Genomic DNA, 21782 nt, shown 5'->3' with positions numbered 1-21782 from the left:
ATATAGTACCCACTGTTATCATTTTAACAAAACCCCTTTGTTTGTCCAGACACAAGCCTTACCGAGATGTGAATGTCAGCCTTGGGGGATTATTTATACCTCATTTGCAATTATTTACTTTTCTAGCTGGTGTGAACAGAGTAAACTCTGTTCCTATCTCCCTGCTAACACTGCAGAATGAACCAAGGACAAGGCTAACTGTGTCTTATAATTAGCTTTAGCGTGTTAGAACTGAAGCAACCCAAAAATTATACTATACCCACCGCTGAGAATCCTGTCTCGTCCGTTTAAAGTGAGTAAATTATTACCTTCAATTGACTCATTCTGAAGAATCTGCCAAGCAAGTTCTGATTTGTATAGAATAGGAGTGCCACCTGCAGGGGGGATGTTTAGCTCTGCTTAACACTTTATATAATATAAAAGGAAAGACTTTTTTTTTTTTTTTTCTTTAAACCTACTCACTCCAAAAAGGTCTTCTTCTGCCCAGAGCCATTTATATTACTAAGCAAGATTTTGTAACACCATGCGGTAACTAAAATTATATTAAGTGGGTCGAATGATCTGAGATTTAGACATGATCTGCCCAAGAATCCCAAGAGCCCCCATGTAAAATGACACGTAAAAAGGATAAAAAGTATACATAAAAGTTGTTAATATTTTTATTTATATTAATAAGTTATTAATATTTCAGATTAGCAGCATTTTCTCCATAAAAGCTGCCATACCCTTTGTTCTCCCCATGAAATTAAAGTGGCACTAAACAATAGCCTTATTCTCTAAAAATATTCTATACACTATACATCCACTACTTAAAAGCAAAGTTTTCTTTTTTTTTTTTTTAGAAATCATACTTTCCTCAGCGGATGCAGCATCGATCCGATGCTGCATCTGTCCATCAGCACCTCTTCACCGAGAATCGAGCAATCGAACACCGCCGATCGATCGGTTTTCAGTGCTCCCCGAGCAAAGAACTGACAGTCACAGCTCTCTGCTCTGTGCCCTCTTCGCTCAATGGAGAGCTGGGCTGTGGAGGGGGGCGTCCGGCTCAGGCTCTCATCGGTTTGCTGAGAGGTTGAGTCGGGTGTCGGTCCAGTGATCTGGCAGATCCCAACTCTGTGGTCGTGATGATGCAGTGCCTGGACTGACAGCAGTGACGTCAGCAGAGAGTGGACTACAACCTGCTCTCTGCTGAAAACAGGTTACAGGAGTGCAAAACAAAGTACAGCCAAACGAGCTTTGGCTGGTCTTCTCCTTTAATGACCCCATAACCTATTTTTCATGAAATTGTTTCTTGCTGGGTTTTCCTGCCCTCTTCTAACGCCTTCTATGAGCTCCTGAACCTCTCTCGCCCCCCCCCCCCCCCACCCCTTGCATTCATTTGTTTGGAAAGCACCCTCTAACAGGAACTTGGAGCAGAGCAAGAAAAAAAATGAATTTGAAGAAGGCTGAGATATACAGTGGGGCAAAAAAGTATTTGGTCAGCCACCAATTGTGCAAGTTCTCCCACTTAAAAAGATGAGAGAGGCCTGTAATTGTCATCACAGGTATACCTCAACTATGAGAGACAAAATGTGGAAACAAGTCCAGACAATCACATTGTCTGATTTTTGAAAGAATTTATTTGCAATGTTATGGTGGAAAATAAGTATTTGGTCACCTACAAACAAGCAAGTTTTCTGGCTCTCACAGACCTGTATCTTCTTCTTTAAGAGGCTCCTCTGTCCTCCACCCATTACCTGTATTAATGGCACCTGTTTGAACTTGTTATCAGTATAAAAGACACCTGTCCACAACCTCAAACAGTCACACTCCAAACTCCACTATGGGGAAGACCAAAGAGCTGTTGAAGGACACCAGAAACAAAATTGTAGACCTGCACCAGGCTGGGAAGACTGAATCTGCAATAGGCAACCAGCTTGGTGTGAAGAAATTAACTGTGGAAGCAATAATTAGAAAATGGAAGACATACAAGACCACTGGTAATCTCCCTTAATCTGGGGCTAGACACAAGATCTCACCCCGTGGGGTCAAAATGAACACAAGAACAGTGAGCAAAAATCCCAGAACCACACGGGGGGACCTAGTAAATGACCTGCAGAGAGCTGGGACCAACATAACAAAGGATACCATCAGTAACACACTACACCACCAGGGACTCAGATCCTGCAGTGCCAGACGTGTCCCCCTGCTTAAGCCAGTACATGTCCGGGCCCGTCTGAGGTTTGCTAGAGAGCATTTGGATGATGCAGAAGAGGATTGGGAGAATGTCATATAGTCAGATGAAACCAAAGTAGAACTGTTTGGTAGAAACACAACTCGTCGTGTTTGGGAGGAGAGAGAATGCTGAGTTGCAACCAAAGAACACCATACCTACTGTGAAGCATGGGGGTGGCAATATCATGCTTTGGGGCTGTTTCTCTGCAAAGGGAACAGGACGACTGATCCGTGTACATGAAAGAATGAATGGGGCCATGTATCGTGAGATTTTGAGTGCAAACCTCCTCCCATCAGCAAGGGCATTGAAGATGAAACGTGGCTGGGTCTTTCAGCATGACATCGATCCCAAACACACCGCCCGGGCAACGAAGGAGTGGCTTCGTAAGAAGCATTTCAAGGTCCTGGAGTGACCTAGCCAGTCTCCAGATCTCAACCCCATAGAAAACCTTTGGAGGGAGTTGAAAGTCTGTGTTGCCCAGCGACAGCCCCAAAACATCACTGCTCTAGAGGAGATCTGCATGGAGGAATACCAGCAACAGTGTGTGAAAACCTTGTGAAGACTTACAGAAAACGTTTGACCTCTGTCATTGCCAACAAAGGATATATAACAAAGTATTAAGAAGAACTTATGATATTGACCAAATACTTATTTTCCACCATATATTGCAAATAAATTCTTTCAAAAATCAGACAATGTGATTGTTTGGATTTGTTTCCACATTTTGTCTCTCATAGTTGAGGTATACGATGACAATTACAGGCCTCTCTCATCTTTTTAAGTGGGAGAACTTGCACAATTGGTGGCTGACTAAATACTTTTTTGCCCCACTGTATCTATATTTTTTAATAACCGCTCGCCGACTGCCGCACACAGATATACATCGGCAGGATGGCACAGGCAGTCAAATGGGCATACAGGTACGTCTATCGGGTGCGTGTGCCCGCAGGTCACGGGAACTCGATGTTCGCCGGTGGCCCGCAATTGTGGCATGGAGAGGTAGAACGGGGAGATGCCTATGTAAACAAGGCATTTCCCCATTCTGCCCAGTGACAAGACAGATCTACTGCTCCCTCTCATCGCTGTCATGTCCTAGATAGCCCATCCCCCCACAGTTAGAATCACTCCCTAGGACACACTTAACCCTTGATCGCCCCCCTAGTGTTTAACCACTTCCCTGCCAGTGTCATTTATACAGCACTGATCGCTGTATAAATGACAATGGTCCCAAAAGTGTCCGATGTGTCCGCCATAATGTCACAGTCACGATAAAAATCGCAGATTGCCGCCATTACTAATAAAAAAAAATTAATAATAAAAATGCCATAAAACTATCCCCTATTTTGTAAACACTATAACTTTTGCACAAACCAATCACTATATGCTTATTGTGATTTTTTTTACCAAAAATATGTAGAAGAATACATATCGGCCTAAACTGAGTAAAAAATTTTTATTATAGCAAAAAGAAAAAAATAATAATGCTTTTTTTTTTCAAAATTGACGCTCTTTTTTTGTTTATAGCGCAGAAATAAAAACTGCAGAGGTGGTCAAATACCACCAAAAGAAAGCTCTATTTGTGGGGGGAAAAAAAGGATGTCAATTTTGTTTGCATACAACGTTGCACAATCGTGCAATTGTCAGCTAAAGCGACACAGTGCCGAATCACAAAAAAATGCTCTGGTCAGGACGGGGGTCTTCCGGGGCTGAAGTGGTTAAGGATACTTACCGGTACTTGAATATGATTTTTAAACCATATTTTAGTGTCATTTTAATATAAAATACTCAAGATGCAGATATATGACCTTGGATTTTATCATATAATATTGACGACGACATATATTCTATGGGTGACATAGTTACAAGATCACATTTGCGTGATAAGGTATGCAGCCAATGATGTATTTAGGTATACCGAAAATGTTCAGAGTCCGGCAGTTGGTGTTTTTCTATCAGCGTTCGTTTGGATAGCATTCCTTTGAGATCACAGAGGTGCGCAATACGCATGAAACCCTTATTGGGCCACCATTCAAATGCAAGGTGAGGCCCGGGGTGAAGTCCTTGTTTCGTAAGAGGGGAGCTAATGGACTGTAAGGCGATTTGAAATTATGAGACTTGGACAATCTATCCCAGATACTTAGTGACAAAGAAAGGGAGGGGCATAGAATTGGAGGCCGACTTGCCCCTACTTTTAAATGATTGTTTACTCACAGTCACTGCGAGCAACAAATATCTGTGTCCACACAAAAGTAAGCAAATGTTATCATGTACCAATGGAGAAAAACCATTTGGGTCATTTATTCTCACCCACACAATTAAGCTTCAAATACCTTTTTATCCGAAGTTCTTTCATGAAGCCTTGCTCTTTTTCACCTTCTTGTCGAATTTTCTTAAAATTGTTGGATTGCTGCTTGATTTGCATTCCAGAAATAACGTTACTGATGAAAAAAAAAACACAGAAAATTATCAACAAAGAATTTTTTTTTTTTTTAAATAAGTGACAAGCTTCTAGAATTATACAAATATCAAGTCCTTTACATAATAAACAAAGACAATAATTCAGAGATGTCGGGTGGGAGCATTGGTGGACAAGTTATTGTACATCGATGACAGATTAATGGCACTCAGTCCTCCTTGACCACCTGCAAACCTTTAACCTTTTTGCTGCCAGAGACTTTTTTACATTTTTTGCATACGTTTAGAGGTGAAGATGGGGAAGTGAGTTGCTATCTAGATAAAGGAAGGACCATATCTGGATTTTGGAAAAGCATTTGACACAGTTCCCCATAAATGTTTACTGTACAAAATAAGGTCCGTTGGCATGGACCATAGGGTGAGTACATGGATTGAAAACTGGCTACAAGGGCGAGTTCAGAGGGTGGTGATAAATGGGGAGTACTCGGAATGGTCAGGGGTGGGTAGTGGGGTTCCCCAGGGTTCTGTGCTGGAACCAGTCATATTTAATTCATTCATAAATGACCTGGGGATGGGATAAACAATTTAATCTCTGTATTTGTGGACGAAACTAAGCTAAGCAGGGCAATAACTTCTCTGCAGAATGTGGAAATCTTGCAAGAAGATCTGAACAAATTAATGGGGTGGGCAACTACATGGCAAATGAGGTTCAATGTAGAAAAATGTAAAATAATGCATTTGGGTGGCAAAAATATGAATGCAATCTATACACTGGGGGGAGAACCCCTGGGGGAATCTAGGATGGAAAATGACCTGGGGGGTCCTAGTAGATGATAGGCTCAGCAATGGCATGCAATCCCAAGCTGCTGCTAACAAAGCAAACAGAATATTGGCATGCATTAAAAGGGGGATCAACTTGAGAGATAAAACGATAATTCTCCCGCTCTACAAGACTCTGGTCCGGCTGCACCTGGAGTATGCTGTCCAGTTCTGGGCACCAGTCCTCAGGAAGGATGTACTGGAAATGGAGCGAGTACAAAGAAGGGCAACAAAGCTAATAAAGGGTCTGGAGGATATTAGTTATGAGGAAAGGTTGCGAGCACTGAACTTATTCTCTCTGGAGAAGAGACGCTTGAGAGGGGATATGATTTCAATTCACAAATACCGTACTGGTGACCCCACAATAGGGATAAAACTTTTTAGCAGAAGGGAGTTTAACAAGACTCGTGCCCACTCATTAAAATTAGAACAAAAGAGGTTTAACCTTAAACTACGTAGAGGGTTCTTTACTGTATGTGCAGCCAGGATGTGGAATTACCTTCCACAGGCGGTGGTCTCAGCAGGGGGCATTGATAGTTTAAAAAAACGATTAGATAAGCACCTGAACGACTGCAACATACAGGGATATATAATGTAATACTGACATATAATCACACACATAGGTTGGACTTGATGGACTTGTGTCTTTTTTCAACCTCACCTACTATGCAAGATTACATAAACCCCAAGCCGCCCCCCCCCCCCCCCCAACATTATATATTTTATGAAAGCAGACACCCTAGAGAACAAAATACTGGTAGTTAAAATTGTTTATGTCACTTGATATTACCGCAAAGGTCTAGGATAAACAAACGCAATAAACTAGCCAAATTTTTGGTAAAATTATAAAAAAAATGAGGTTGCGTTGAGTAAATAGATAGCCAACATGTCAAACCGTAAAATGGCGATAAACTTCAGTACCCTATATTTTCTATAGGGGACGCTTCAAAAGCCCCCTATAGGGGGGCTAAAAAAAATTCTCTTTTTTTCCCATTACAAAGGGGACAAAAAGTCCCCTATGTGATAATTTTTAGGTGACAGGTTCTCTTTAATGAGACATACCGGGTCTAAAAGACCTGAAATGTCTTCTCTGAGCTCCACTAAATGTATCGCAATGCAGATCGCATTACCAGGGGTGAAGGCAATCGGGCAGCAGCGCAGCCACCCAAATGCATTTGCCGGTCAGTTTTACACACAATCCTGGTGGCTGCAGGATGTACAAGCCTAGCAGCAAATGGGTTAATGGGTATTATTCAGGTATAAGAATAAACTGGTCTAAATCTACCCGCTTTCCCTTAGACAAACCGGCACGTCAGTCGGCCACCACTACCCCCTTGCCATATGTTCAACAGTTTAAATATTTGTGAATTCTTGTTTCCCTAGAACCCAAAGCTAGGTACACACAGGCCGAAAATTGTCCAAAAAAAGGGTCGGTTTGGCAAGAACCAGACGACTTTCGGCACATGTGCACAGCTCTGTCTGACAGAAGCCAATCTCATGATCGGCTTCTGTTGAACGGGCATGCTGGAAAACCAACATCTGATTGACATCCGATCAGTGCTGGCAGACAGTTCCCGTGTCCATAGCACAGCTGGGGAGGTTGCCGCACTAAAATTGCTTGTGTTAGTACAGCAAACTTCTTGTGTGTACCCCGCATAAGTCTTTTTGAGACCTCAATGTCACACTACTGCTTGTCCAACTTAAAGCTAAATGTGAGATTTGTTGTGCTCTCCCTCTTTCAGTAGTAGAATAGGCTAATTTAATAAAAATGCTCTCTTTTTCCCCCAAATTTACCTACATCTTCAGAGAGTCCCCAATTTGGATACCCTTAAAATCTTTTGCATGACTGATGCTATTCTTTCGCCCTTCCTATGGACAGGTAAACCCCCCGCAATAGCTCTGACCACACTACAACTTCCTAACTCAACTAACTTGGCTCTGCCTACTTTGTATTTTTACAACCTGGCCTCGTTTTTAGTTACCCTACACTGGTGGTTGTCTCTTCCTGATGGGAACCCTGCTTTAGATTTGGAGCAAACGATACTGGCAACACAGACAGTACACATTTAGGGCTCTTTCACACCAGCCTGCATACCAAAACGTGCACATGCTGGTATCTGTTGTGTTGGGGCAGTGCTATAACGCATTGCACAATTTACTTTTTTCTAAACTTTATTAAAGTGTCTAAAAATTATAATTGATTTCAGATATATGCACCACAGCACTGGGACACGTGGCGCGGTAAATTGTGCTGCAGTGAGTTACATAGTCAGGCTGAAAAAAAGACACCTAGTTTAACCAATATAAAAAAGAAACAAATAGAAAACCCCCATATACACACACAATCCTATACCCACAGTTGATCAGAGGAAGGCAAAACAATCCACTAAAGCATGATCCAATTTGCTTCAGTAGGGGAAAAATGTTATTAACAAAAAAAAAAAAAAGGGTTAGTATCCAGTTATATTTTGTGCATCAGCTCTTTTTTAACCACTTAGCGACTGCCCATCGTAGATGTACTGCGGCAGGGCGGTCACTCTGCACCAGATCACATACCTGCTGATCTGACACTTCCGGGTCCGGGGTGCGCGCTGCAGGTGACCCACTTCCACTGTGATTGGACACAGCGGGAGCCAATCTGTGGGTCCTGCCATTCGTTCAGGAGAAAGGCAAAACAGCGGTCTATATAAACCAGGCAGATTGCCAGTCCGTGAGAGGGGAATGTGCTGATCCTGTGTTCCTGTTTAGCATCAGTGATCTTTACATTCCTCCAGTCAAAAGCACCCCCCCCCCCCAGTTAGTAATCACTCCCAGGGAACACATTTAACCCTTTGATCGCCCCTGATGTTAACCCCTTACCTGCCAGCGTCATTAGTACAGTAACAGTGCATATTTTTTAGCACTGTCACTGGTCCCCAAAAAGTGTCAAAAGTGTCCGATTTGTCCGCCGCAATATCGCAGTCCCGCTATAAGTCGCTGATCATCAACATTACTAGTAAAGAACGAAAATATCCCATAGTTTGTAGAAGCTGTAACTTTTGCGCAAACCAATCAATATACAAGTATTTTTTTTTTACCAAAAATATGTAGCAGAATACACAATGGCCTAAATTAATGAAGAAATTCGATTTTTTACTTTTTTTTTTTTTTTTATTGGGAATGTTTTATAGCAGGAAAAAAAATTGTCAGTCTTTTTTTTTGCATATAGCACAAAAAATAAAAAAACACAAAAGGTGATAAAATACCACCAAAAGAAAGCTCTATTTGTGGGGGGAAAAAAAAAAGAACATCATTTTTTTTTTTCCTTTTTGGGCACAGCGTTGCACGACCGCGCAATTGTCAGTTAACTGCTTTCCGACCAGCCGCCGCAGTTTTACTGTGGCAGCGTTGCACGGCTGGCCGCAACTACGTTTACCTTCCGGTGCTTTGCCTTTTGGCCACTAGGGGTGCGCGCACCCGCAACATGTGCCCGGAGCTGATACGAGTGCCCGGTGGTCGCGAAGACCGTCAGGCACCCGCGATCGCTCGTGACAGCGAGAACTGGGATCTGTGTGTGTAAACACACAAATCCCGGTTCTTTCAGGGGACAGGAGACAGATCGTATGTTCACTGATCTCTCTCTTTCCTTAGTCAGTCCCATCCCCCTCACAGTTAGACACACACACAGGGAACACAGTTAACCCCTTCCCCGCCAGTGACATTTATACAGTAATCAGTGTATTTTTATAGCACTGATCATTGTATAATTGTCAATGGTCCCAAAAATGTGTCAAAAGTGTCCAATTTGTCACTAGTAAAAAAAATAAATAAATAAAATAAAAATGCCATAAATCTATCCCCTATTTTGTAGACACTATAACTTTTGCGCAAACCAATCAATATACGCTTACTGCGATTTGTTTTACCAAAAATATGTAGAAGAATACATATCGGCCTAAACTGAGGAAAAAATTTGTTTTTTTGAAAAAAATGATCTGAAAGTGAAGAACTCTATACCAAGTTCACTATATGGACCACTTATGTATTTGTACATGTTGATCATATCCCATCTTAATCTCCTCTTCTCAAGAGAGAATAAATTCAGTTCAGCTAATCTTTGCCGCGTGTCTGAATTTTTATACAATACAATGAAACCCACCATAAAGCAGCGTTGTGATGTGAATGGGGTCACCATAGATCAAACCCAGTGAAAGAGAATGACGCCCAAACTCATCTATAGTCCCAGAAGTAACTTTATTTCATGGGAGTGTTAATCTGTTCACCAAAATCTTCACTTCAAAAGCAATTTATGGAGAAGAACTAGGACCTTCACAAGATATAGAGCAACAGCGACACCCAGTGGTAAAAATAAAACAAATCATTTTTTGGTAATACAATTCAGGGCAGTATTGCATTTTTAAAACAGAAGACAATTACATATCCCCACTGTCATAATAAAGTATAAAATGTAACTATAACATGTAAATACTTTATATACAATGTGAAGTCATCCTTACCTATAAAGGATGAGTTCATAAATATATAAAGGATTAACTGATCCTTCAAATGACAATAAATGAAATCAACTGGACTTGAAGACATTTTGCACCTAAGGTCACGTTTGCGCAGGCACAGCATCCTATTCAACTGAATGGGCCGTGCGGCTGCATTTCATGCAGGAAACAAGCCGCAACCTAAAACACGCTGTGGTTTCAGGTGTATGGAGGTGCACGTCTGCAAAAGAGCAGCAGCAGTTTGGCTGCGGGTGGTTCCAGGTGCGGGAACAGGAGCAACCACCTCCACAAGTGTGAATATAGCCTTTTTGGACTTCTACCTATAGGTAAGCCTATAATAAAGGCTTACCTGTAGGTAGTGGAAATATATGGAAGTAAAACCCATCAGGGTTTACTTCCTCTTTAAAGAAGTTCGGGTATGGCATATTTTTTCAGTTACATTGATGTATATACCATACCTGGCTGATTTTCCTGGAAGCTGGAAAACACTGAAGTACACAACGCTACTCCAGTGATCTCAAGTTGCTTCCAGATCCCGTACTGAGCGGCGGACCCGATGCATTGTGAACAGGTTGGTCACTCAACCTGGACGTCATTTAAAGAATGATTTGCATTTTTTGAATACATGCAAAGCATTCATGACTGGTTGAACTGGAGAGGAGTGGTGATGTCGCACGCTCCACCTCATTCAACCAGAGAATGCTTTGCTTTTCATCAGAAAATACAAAGCATTCCCTGAATGGCACCGATCCTGAATGGCCAACCTTCTGTATTCACAATGCATCATCAGACTGGCCGCTCAATACGGGATTTGGAAGCAAGCGAAAGATCACTGGAATAGTGGTGTCTACTTATTTCCAGCTTCCAGGGAAAAATCGTCCAGGTATGGTATATACATAGCTACATTGATCCAGCTTGGACCAATGTAACTATGTAAAGATATATCATACCTGAGAATCTTCTTTAACCTTCCGCCCGCCGTATAGGGGATTGATGGCGGACGGGATCTCCTCTCATTTTGGGGCGACGTCATATGACGTTGGCCCAGTGTCACCGATCTCCTGTGCCAGCAGTGTGGCAATCACGGGCATACCGTGTCCCTAGGACACGGCACAACCCCAATTGCGGTAAAGAGCCGATGATGCGGCTCTGTACCCATGTGACCAGCTGTGTCCAATCACAGCCGATTGCATGTATGATGCAGAAGTGCCATTTATTGTCTCTCCTCGCCTCACATTGACAGAGTTGTGAGGCGAGGAGAGCCAAAAGCAGCACATGACCTCCGGCCGCTCTCCTCCCCCATTTAAGGGCTACAGTAGGAGGGGCTGAGTGGCCAGCACAGCAGTCACGTGACCTCCCAGAGGGGGATCTCAGCCCATGGACCGAAGGAGGAGAGTGACTGGAGATCACGTGACTGGCCATAAAAGATTGGAGATGAGGTATATACAGGCATACTTTTATCAAAACATTTACAAAATGTAAGGTAGATTGATAGAACCGGGGGGTTGGCTGTAATGTTTCTTTACCTTTACAATCACTTTAAGGTTCACACTCTAGATTCACACTTGCAGGTGGATGCAGGTGCAGGACAGCGTGTAAATTGCACCTGTTCCTGCACCAGCAGGCAAACCACAGACGTGTTTTGGGCTGCAATACATTCCTAATTGTTGACGAAAGTGGAAAGATGGCGCTGGACCTATAGGTTTATTTTACTGGTATTGTTATCTTAAGGTATTACTGTTGGTGTAAATGATCTGGTTCCTGGGCAAGCGGTTTATACACCCCAGATTTCCATAGTTTCCTTGGCTTTTAGAGCGATGTAAAAAAAAAAAAAAAAAAAAAAAAAAAAAAAAAAAAAAAGAGTTGAAACTGAAACACTCCAAACAAGCTGCTGACTAGGCCCGTGCCTTGAATTCCCGCCAGAAAAAAATAATACCATTGCAGGTCCAGTTCAATTTGTTGCCAGTCAAGTATTGATGAAGGGGGCACTTAGACCCCTGAAACATGCTGGCTACTCTTTGAATTGAATAAAGTTGTATCTGCATCTCTTAGCAGTGGTGTGGCGCTTCCATTTCAACTGTATATGCATTCATTCTTAATGGCACCCCCAAGCATCTGAAACCGCTGCATGTTTTCTTTCGGTTGCGGGAAATTGCATGGCGCAAAAGCACAATGTGATTTTCCTCCAGCTGAGTTTTAAAAATCAGTTACATTGGTCCAAGCTGGCTCAATGTAACCATGTAAAAATACACCATACCTGGAATTCTTCTTTAAAACATCCCAGTCAGGTGAAACCCAACAATTCACAAACTAACCCCCTTCCTACTAAAATACCCAAAGAAACCTGTACTTCGAGAAATGCTTAGACTGTCAGGGATGGCTTTAGTACTTTCAGAGGCACTGAACGGAATAAAGGAGCTCTGACTTTTCCCGGACTACAGTTGATATTTCTGTAAGAACCAGTTTATTTTACCATGGTTTGCTTTTTGATATCTAATCACTGACATTTTAGCTTGTAGAAGGATTAGGTATAAAAGTTTTCCATCACATCAATGTCACAACAAACTCTTTCACAATTTCTCAGGGAAGCAAACAGAGCAAGTTTGAAAAAAACACATTGTTCTCCCCCCCGATAAGACATTCTAGGATCTCTGTCCCATTCCCCTATATTCAGTAAATGATTTACATTCAGGTGACATAAGACAATAAGCCTAGCAAACCATCAAACTGCAGACATGAATCTAGGTGGTTAGATTACAACAGTGGTGTCAAACTCAATCTCATCGGATGCCACATCTGCATTATGGTTGCCCTCAAGGGGCTGGTTAGGTCTATAAGACTATATAAATGTATCTAATTTTTATCAAATTAAATAATTGCCTCTGTATTTGGAGAGAGATTATAAAACCTGACAAATTTTTATTGCTGTCTGCGTCCCCATTAGGGAGATTTACCCTCTCTATTTATCATGCTTGCTATGATCACTGAAAGTGAAGGAAATCCCACATTTTGGGTTGCCCCAGTACAATAATAGAAGAGGGGTTGTTGGAAGGCAACAGGTTTTTTTTTTTTGTCCTAATATCAGACGTTTCTGAATGGTTGAAACCTGCCTACACCTGGCCTGGAATGCCAGCAGAGCAAGTTCACCCAGCAGGGTGTTGACAACTAAAAATCATGCCCCCTGGCGGGGGAGTATAGGATAAAATATATAGAGAAAGATTTGCGCTAGGTGCGTGAGTAATATAAAGATTATTATTGTTATAAAACCGTGAAGGATATCCTGCAGCTGAACACTATAAGCCCGATATTAGGGCACAAAAGATAGAAATAAAAAGAAAAAAATGCAGCTTCTCTGTCACCTGAGGAGGGGGGAACACGGGAATATCACCAGGCAGGAGGAGGGACAAGACCTGTAGGTGTTACTGAACTACAGCAGAGAAACAAATCAGGTCTCCCGCCCTGTCAAGACTGGGTTGTGCTGTGTGGTAAAGCTGTGTAAATCTCAGGACTGCACGGACAGTGATCCAGATTATTTGGCAGTCTGCTCATTGCTGTAAGGTAACTGCCTCCTGGAAATACATCATCTAAGGTGTCTCCTGTTTCTGCTGATCGGCTACTCATCAAGGATGTTAGTATGACTCCAACAGCGTTTCCTGTGGCGTCATTTGCTCTACTAAGCCTGTTTTGACCCCCCTGAATAAGGGCGGTCGCAGGCTTTCCGGTAAGCCTCCATTACCTTACTATCAGGTGACGGGCAGCACCAGTGGTGGAATACAGACCCAGGGTCTTGCTTTGGATATCCCATTTTTTGGACTTTATTGTACTTTATGAACTGTTTTCACTAAATTTGTTATTTATAATTCTTTTCATTAGGGGAGTATAGGAGTAGAGCTTGTCTCCAAACCACCCGGTGTAATAAAGATTGAAGTCCCTGATTATCATGTCTGCAAACAAAAGCTTCAAACCCAGCTGCTGCTAAGATGACTGATGGCCTGAATTACAGAAGATCAAAGACCAGCTGTCACTGAAGATTTGACCTGGGTCAGAAGCAGTGATTCATGGACTATTTGCTGCCCCTAGTGGACACTACAGCATGCATCCTGGAGGATGGTCATAGGAAGACTATATTAGGAAGGACAACCTCTTAAAGATTCTTAGTGGATACAGATAGCTAGATAGGCTGGCAGTGGGTGGTGTCTGAGTGGGCTTTAAAAACAGTGGACAGGTGGGGCTACTTCCTCTTTGCCTCATGGCTCTCTTGCCATGAAGTCTAGCTGAAGATACTGACCAAAGCGGATGACCTTACATAAAGTACCATTGATGTTCTTTTATTACATATGCTCTGCAATATTTTCTTATAGTGTTTTATGTTAGCATTCCTATTTTATTGGGAAATATAAATAAGACCCTTGTTTATTTAAGCAGTGTGTTTAATTTTAATAGCTAACCTTATTATTGTACATCACCATTAACTATATCAGAGCTTTGCTAGATTAGATAATTATAGGAATAGACAAGTTAATACATATTTATAGTAAATAAGGGGAATCCATAACAACCTAATAGTTATTTCAGGGGTTATAACCTTCCTTACTTTGCTCAAAATGAAAAAAAAAAAAAAAAAAAAAAACTAACATTTTTGGTTTACCTGTAAAATCCTTTTCTTGGAGTACATCACAGGACACAGGGCATCTTCATATTCATTAGGGTTATGCTGCCACTTTCAGGTGACCGGGCTAAGTATTACTTCAGCTTTGTAGCAAGCCATGAAACAAGTAAAGAAGAAGGGAGGGACCCTGGTGTCCTGTGATGTACTCCAAGAAAAGGATTTTACAGGTAAACCAAAAATCTAAATTTTTTCAAACATCCCAGGAAATGGTATCTTTCATATTCATTATGATAGGGATGTTGCCAAGTACTGAACATGAAAAAAGGGGTCTCCAAACTTTCTGAACAAAAGGGCCAGTTTATTATACTTCAGACTTTAGAGGGGCCAAACTATGTCCTGGCGTCAGTAACAATGCTTTGTCACTGGGGTCCGTGGGAGGAATGGCGCCCCGTCACTGGGGTCCGTGGGAGGAATGGCGCCCCGTCACTGGGGTCCGTGGGAGGAATGGCGCCCCGTCACTGGGGTCCGTGGGAGGAATGGCGCCCCGTCACTGGGGTCCGTGGGAGGAATGGCGCCCCGTCACTGGGGTCCGTGGGAGGAATGGCGCCACGTCACTGGGGTCCGTGGGAGGAATGGCGCCACGTCACTGGGGTCCGTGGGAGGAATGGCGCCACGTCACTGGGGTCCGTGGGAGGAATAGTGCCTCAAGGGACGAACAAAGGCAAGCAAAGGGCAAAGGACTCTACCCCCCCGGGTCGCAGTTTGGGGACCACTGGTCAAGGTGGAACATAAAATGCAACAATACTCACCTTGAGCCGGTGCTCTTCAATACTCCAGGTTGTGGGTGGCCCATCAGCATCCTCACTCACAATGCAGGACTGCTGGTCTTGAATTGTACGTGATGATTTTAAAGTTTCTGTGACCGACAGAGCAACAGGAGACTGGGCGTGCAGCTGGGAGGAAGTCTGTCAGAGTGGGGTATAACTGCTTAATAATGTTCCCCTAGACGAGCCTTTAACCTTTGCAGTGCGGGTGGTAAATTTGGTTTCTATCTGAAGTTCAACTTACTGCTATGTTGTTTTTGCAATGTTTTGTTGTTAGTTTGAGATTAAAGCCATGAAATAATCAAAGAAAATATGAATTAAAAAAGGGACTTTGAAAACCAGGGAATTTTACTGCTAACCTGAGGTTCAGATCTCCTTTCCTCTGGGTTTCGGCCATTTGCTTGTGCAATCGCAGTTGCCGCAGAAGCTCAGATTCCACTTGATTTTTTTTTTGCTTTGGGAAAGTTGACGCAACAGCAGAGACTGCGGCACCCATTTCAGGACTCTCTGCTTTTTCCCTAAAACACAAGAGGAGAGGAGACAAGCATTATCCATACCGACAAACAAAATTTTCTGGAAAAAAAAAAAAATAAAGGATAGAGACAGACAGACAGACAGACAGAAAGACAGAAAGACAGAAAGACAGAAAGAAAGACAGACAGACAGAAAGACAGACAGAAAGACAGACAGAAAGACAGACAGAAAGACAGACAGAAAGACAGACATCCAGGATTGCTGCACTCAAAATGTATTGAAAAGTGAAATAATATATACAAAGCACACAAATGTAAGCTAGTTCCATTGCTTGTAAAGTTTTGGTCTAAAAATAGTTCACACCCTTTTTCTGGTATGTACAAACAATGGAACTACCCACATTATTATCATTGATCAGTTTAAAAATTAAAAAAAAATATATTATTAATTACAGTACAGATTGGGTAACAACCAACTTAAAGTGGGATTCCGTCCCTGAAAAAAAAAATCAGCAGCTACAAACACTGTAGCTGCTGACTTTAAATAACTACTTACCTGTCCTGGGTGCCCGCGATGTCAGCCACCCGAGGCCGACCCGTCCTTCGGCTCTCGGCACTGCCATCCTAAGTAAGGGAAACAGGCAGTGGAGCCTTGCAGCTTCACTGCCAGTTTCCTACTGTGCATGCGCGAGCGGTGCGGCGCTCTGTGAATGGCCCTGTGGTGTTCTGGGAACACACACAGTTCCCAGAAGGCAACGGGGCCGCTCACCGAGTAGCGGAACACGCCGCAGAAGAGGCAGATTAGGAAGACTGCCTAGCAACAAGGGTTTAGGTAAGTTTAAAAAAAAATTTTTTCAAATGTTTTTTTTTAATTTTTTTAGGATTTTTCATGCAATTTTTTTTTTTGGGTGGCCCTCCACTTTAAAGTAGAGCTAAAAGCAAAATTTTTTTTTGGTTTTGGATGGAGTGGAGAGGGATTAGAACATCTTTTTTATTGCGGTCTGTGTCGCCGTTAGGGAGATTAAAAGGCCCATACACACGATCGGACTTGACAACAAACATGTAAATTACCTGTTTTAAGGCAACATCCGACCGTGTGTACGCTTCATCGGACAAACTTTTTCGGTTTTCATCGGACAAATGTTGGCTGTGCAAATAGACAAACTTTCCTGTAACAAAAGTCCTAGGTCGGCTAGTGCGATCGTGTGTACCCAAATCCATCGGACTTTAGTCCAACGTACACACACGCATGCTCAGAACCAATGCAAAAAGATCAGACAACAATACAGAAGTTGACCAAAGGGTGGCGGTTAGGGGTGCAACGGATCGTCGCCGATCCATGATCCGTACGGATCAACCTCCTCGGATCGGCACACCCGCGATCCGCGGAGCACTCTGCGGCCTCGGCCATAGGAAAGGCCGCGGCTTCGGCCTAGCTCCGGAGCGGCGACCATCTTGGTACACCCGGAAGCGGCCGCTGTCTCGTCAGGAAGTGACGTTTCGTCGCCGCCATCTTGCTACACCCCACACTCCTGCACAGTACAGTAATGATAGAGTGAGAAGGGGGCAAGCGGACACCTTGTTACACCCACCAGAGTTTTAGATTTAAAAGCTATTTTCAACACAAAACCGAGCTTATATGCATAAATACAGTATTCGTAGATCGGACAGACTGTTTAGATGTTAGATTTTAAAAGCAACAGCAAACCTGCTGACCTTACATGGTTGCTAATGTGACAGAACACCTCTGATTTTCACATTTAACTAGGGCTGGGCTTTCTACCTTGATTAATGCAAGGAAGTCACCTTCCAGAGTCATTCGTTATAGAGTCTGGAGGGCATATGTTTCCTGGTGTGAATCCAGGGGTTGGCATCCTAGAAAATATGTTATAGGTAGAATCTCTTAATCAGGGGCTCTAGTGCGAGCCTCTGGTCCAGAAATACAGACAAGGCTGCTATCTGTACCTTCAGGGTGTTCAGGGCAATCCCCTGATCCACCCGCGCTTGTAAGAATTCTAGTACCACTGATACCGAAGGATTAGAAACCTCTCTATCCTGGCACCAGCGTGAGAAACAATTCCAGATCTTTGAGTAGATACTCCTGGTGGCCAGTTTCCGGCTACCTAGGAGGGTCTTAATTACCCTATCAGAGCATCCCTTGTCTCTGAGAATCTCCCTCTCAAGAACCATGCCATCAACTTGAAGAACCCGTTATCGGGGTGAAGGACTGGCCCTTGTAGAAGGAGATCCCGCCTGGGCGGAAGACGGAATGGAGGAGAAACCAACCATCTTCTAAGAGTAGCAAACCATATCCTCTTTGGCCACCATGGGGCTATCAGCATCAGTTTGCATTGTTAATGAGCCAACTTCTGTAGGACCCAAGGTATTAAGGCTAGTGGAGGGAAAGCATATGCTAGGTGGCAATCCCAGTGCTGAGACAGAGCATCCACTCCCTGCGATCCCCCCTCTCTGGTGAGAGAGAAAAAAGCTCCACCTTTTTGTTCCCTCTGTGGGCATCTCCGGAATCCCAAACATCTGATCTATCTGGAGGAAAATGTCCTGGTTTAACTCCCATTCCCCCTGTGGATGGGCTGTCGGCTTAAGAAATCTGCCACCACATTAGCGGTCCCTTTTATGTGGACTGCCGACATGGACTGAAGGTCTCAGTAGCTTCCTGGACCTTGTGCCACCATGATAGTTCAGATAAGAGACAGCTGTCACGTTGTCCGACAGGACCTGGACCTCTAGTTTCTGAATCTTGCCTCCGAAGGCCTTTAATGCCTGACCCACCGCAAGGAGCTCCCGGTGGTTGGAGGAAGCCCTCACTTGGGTTGGAGTCCAGGCTCCCTGTGCTTGGAGGTCCCCCAAGTGAGCGCCCCAAGTGCTTGCATCGGTAGTAATCCTTATAGGATTCCACTGGGCCCAGGGACGACCCTATGTGAGCCTGTCCTGACCCAGCCACGAATTTAGGGAGGCCCTTACCTTTGCTGGAATGGACACCTTTTTGTCCGACTCCCTCTTTTTGTCCCAGGAGGATAGAATGAAAAACTGCAACTCCCTGGAATGGAGCTGAGCCCAGGGAACTGCTGGAATACATGAGGTCATCAAACCTAGTACCCTCATAATCTGCCTGCGAGAGCAATCCCTGGGTTCCAATTAAAGAGGAGACTGCTGTAACCACTTTTAACAGTTTTTCCTCTGGGAGAAAAAGTTTCTGAGCCCCTGCATTCACCAGATATCCTAGGAAGGTTTTTATTTGGGAAGACTTCTCTCGGTTCACTACCCAGAATAAGGATCACTCTGCCTATGTCTACTGTCACCTGTTCTAGAGACTGCCCATAGACCAGGAGGTCGTCTAGGTAGGGTATAAGGGATACCTCCTGTAGATGCAGGCAAGCTACAACCTCCGCTAGGATCTTTGTAAAAACTCTTGGGCTTGCAGTTAATCCAAAGGGAAGAGCTCGGAATTGCCAGTGGTGTATCCCTTTGCTCGTAAGGACTGCGAATCTCAACAGGGATTGGTGTTCCCGAGCAATTGGGATATGAAGATACGCATCCCTCAGATCTATTGTGGCTATAAAAGCATCTTTTAATAGATGCTTGCGCACAGTGTATATACTCTCCATCTGGAAGCTCTTTTGCTGCAAAAACCTGTTCAGCTTTTTGAGGTTTAATATCAGGCGAAATTTTCCTGATGGCTTTTGGATGACAAAAACATGGGAGTAAAATCCCTGGTAAAGCTCTTCCAGTGGAACGGAGATGATCACCTCCTGGTTCGCCAATCCCTGCAAGATGTCCAACAACCCTGCTGCCCTCGAAGTATCCTTGGGGAGATGGGTCAGAATAAAGTTTTGTGGGGGAGGGGAGAGAAGTTCCAGCCGATATCCCTCTGTCAAGATCTGTAAGATATAGGGGCTTTCGGAGATCTTGCTTCACTGATGGAAAAAGCGAGAAAGTCTCCCCCCTACCTTGACGCTGGCGTCACTTTGACTGCTTGGTGGTATCCTTAGGTTCAGAAAAGAGCAGGCCATCCTTTTGTCGGCGCTTTCCCTTCCCCCACCTTCTATTCGCGTCCTTCTTGGCCTTGAATTGGCCCTGGTTAGAGGGGGGACGAAAAAACTTCCTGCCCTTCTCTCTCCTGGCTTTTACCGGAAACTTTTTCCCCTTTTCCACTGATCGAGACAAGACCTGATCCAAGCCAGGCGCAAAAATCTGGGAACCCTCAAAGGGCAACCCGCAAAGCCGTGACCTGGACATATGGTCCCCTTCCCACGACTTGACCCACACGGCCCTCCTTGAGGAGTTAAGGAGGGCCGCTGATTTAGCCGTGGTCCTGACCGTTTCCACTGCCGAATCTGCTAAATATGCCACAGCTTTGCTTATTATCTCTAGGAAGTCTGTGACTTCTTTGGAATTACTCCCTCTAGCAACATGGCCGGAGAAGCCTGCCCCACCATGCATCCACATTTCTTGCTATGCATGGCTGCCGCATTGGCATCCCACGCTCTTCGCAGTAGCGTTTCAGACCTTCTGTCCATTTGGTCTTTAAGGTTACCTGAGTCCTCAAATGACAAATCATATTTTTTAGAGACCTGTGACAGGGCTTCGTCTAATTTGGGGGTTTTGAAGAACTTCTCTCTTCTTCCCCAAAGGGAAACCTCCTCTTCCAAGTTTTGAGCTTAAGGACTTTTCTCTCCGGGTCCTTCCAATCTCTCAAAATTACCTCTTTCAAAGTCTGATGGACTGGGAATACCTTGGACTGAGGTTTACTCAACCCCCTGTACATCTTATCCCGGGCGGTTGCCTGAACTGGAGATTCTGGGATATCCTCAGAGGCATAGATTGCCCTGAATAACTTCCCCATGTCCTCCATGGGAAAAAGGGGTCTATTACATCTAGGGCTGTCACTATCCTGGCTCTCAGAGTCTGAGTTTTCCGCCTCCTCTAATGAGCTTTCATCTGATTCCTCTGGGTCCTCAAACTCCTCTACTCCCGAAGTAACAAAAGAGGGAGGCCTCTGCGGGGTTTTCTGTCTGAAGTACCTTCTTGAGAGGAAGTACCTTCTCTAGAGGGCAGAGTCTCTCTGCCACTAGTGCTAGGCCCTTCCTTAGATGATATAACTGTCTTCAGAGATTTCAGCGTAGAAAGCATCTCTGATTGTACTGTAAGGAAGTCCCTCATAACCTGTGAGGTTTCCTTCCGACAATTTATTTATGTATGCACCTGTAACAAAAATGCTTTACATGATCTTGTGGGAGCTGTTTGTTGCAATACCCACACCTTTTTGTTCTAGAGGGAGGAGGGTTTTTTCCCTTAGCCCTTGTGGGCCCCTTGAGCAGATCCACTGGGCTCTAAGGAGACAAATGACAGAACCCAAACTTTAACAGTCTGTACTCACTCTCCTTTGCCCCCCTCTGGAGTGTGGTTAAGACCCCTCTTAACCCACCACCTGCCAAACAGAGGAGGACCCACCACCTGTGGCCTCCTCCTGGGTTGTAGGCACCGCTGTGTCCTCCTCTCTTTCCATACCTGGTCCCCGCTGGTTCCGTACTGAGCAGCCCTGTGTGAGGATCCAGAAGCAGGGCTTGTGGGGCTTCTGCCTGTCTCCACTGGAATCTTATAGCCAAGACGCCGCTGATCGCCACCATTTTGCTGGAGCCCCACCGGAAGGGGTGTTTAGCCTCTAGTGCCTCCGGATCCGCCATTTTGGCGTAGACCGGAACTGGAAGTGAAGCCACCCGGAACCAGGAGTTTTTAGGAGAGGCACGGCTTCGGCCTAGTCTGCGGCGTCCGGCCTCACGGACTAGGCCGAAGCAGCAGCCTCACCTAAAAACTCCTGCCCACAGCTCCTCAGAAAAAAAAAAATCTAAAAAAATTGATTTGCTTAAATTTTGAATCGATTTGACCTCTCAACTCAATTCAAGATTTAAATAG

At 44.0% G+C, this 21782-nt stretch overlaps 1 protein-coding gene across 1 annotated transcript in view; it reads right to left on the bottom strand.

The window, feature by feature from the left end:
* MRPS31 (mitochondrial ribosomal protein S31) overlaps nt 1-21782 on the bottom strand; it is a 130306-nt gene that overhangs the window by 89069 nt on the left and 19455 nt on the right. Inside the window, exons 3-4 of the mRNA XM_073613264.1 lie at nt 15735-15893; nt 4546-4653 (exon numbers count right to left, since the gene is read on the bottom strand). Of these exons, the coding sequence (XP_073469365.1) occupies nt 4546-4653; nt 15735-15893 (267 nt within the window). The remainder of the gene's footprint in view (nt 1-4545; nt 4654-15734; nt 15894-21782) is intronic.

The sequence above is a fragment of the Aquarana catesbeiana genome, linkage group LG02 (genome assembly GCF_042186555.1).
Source record: "Aquarana catesbeiana isolate 2022-GZ linkage group LG02, ASM4218655v1, whole genome shotgun sequence".
Taxonomy (NCBI): Eukaryota; Metazoa; Chordata; class Amphibia; order Anura; family Ranidae; genus Aquarana; species Aquarana catesbeiana.
Note: the sequence above shows the minus strand (reverse complement) of the source record. Positions and strands in the feature narration are given on the sequence as shown.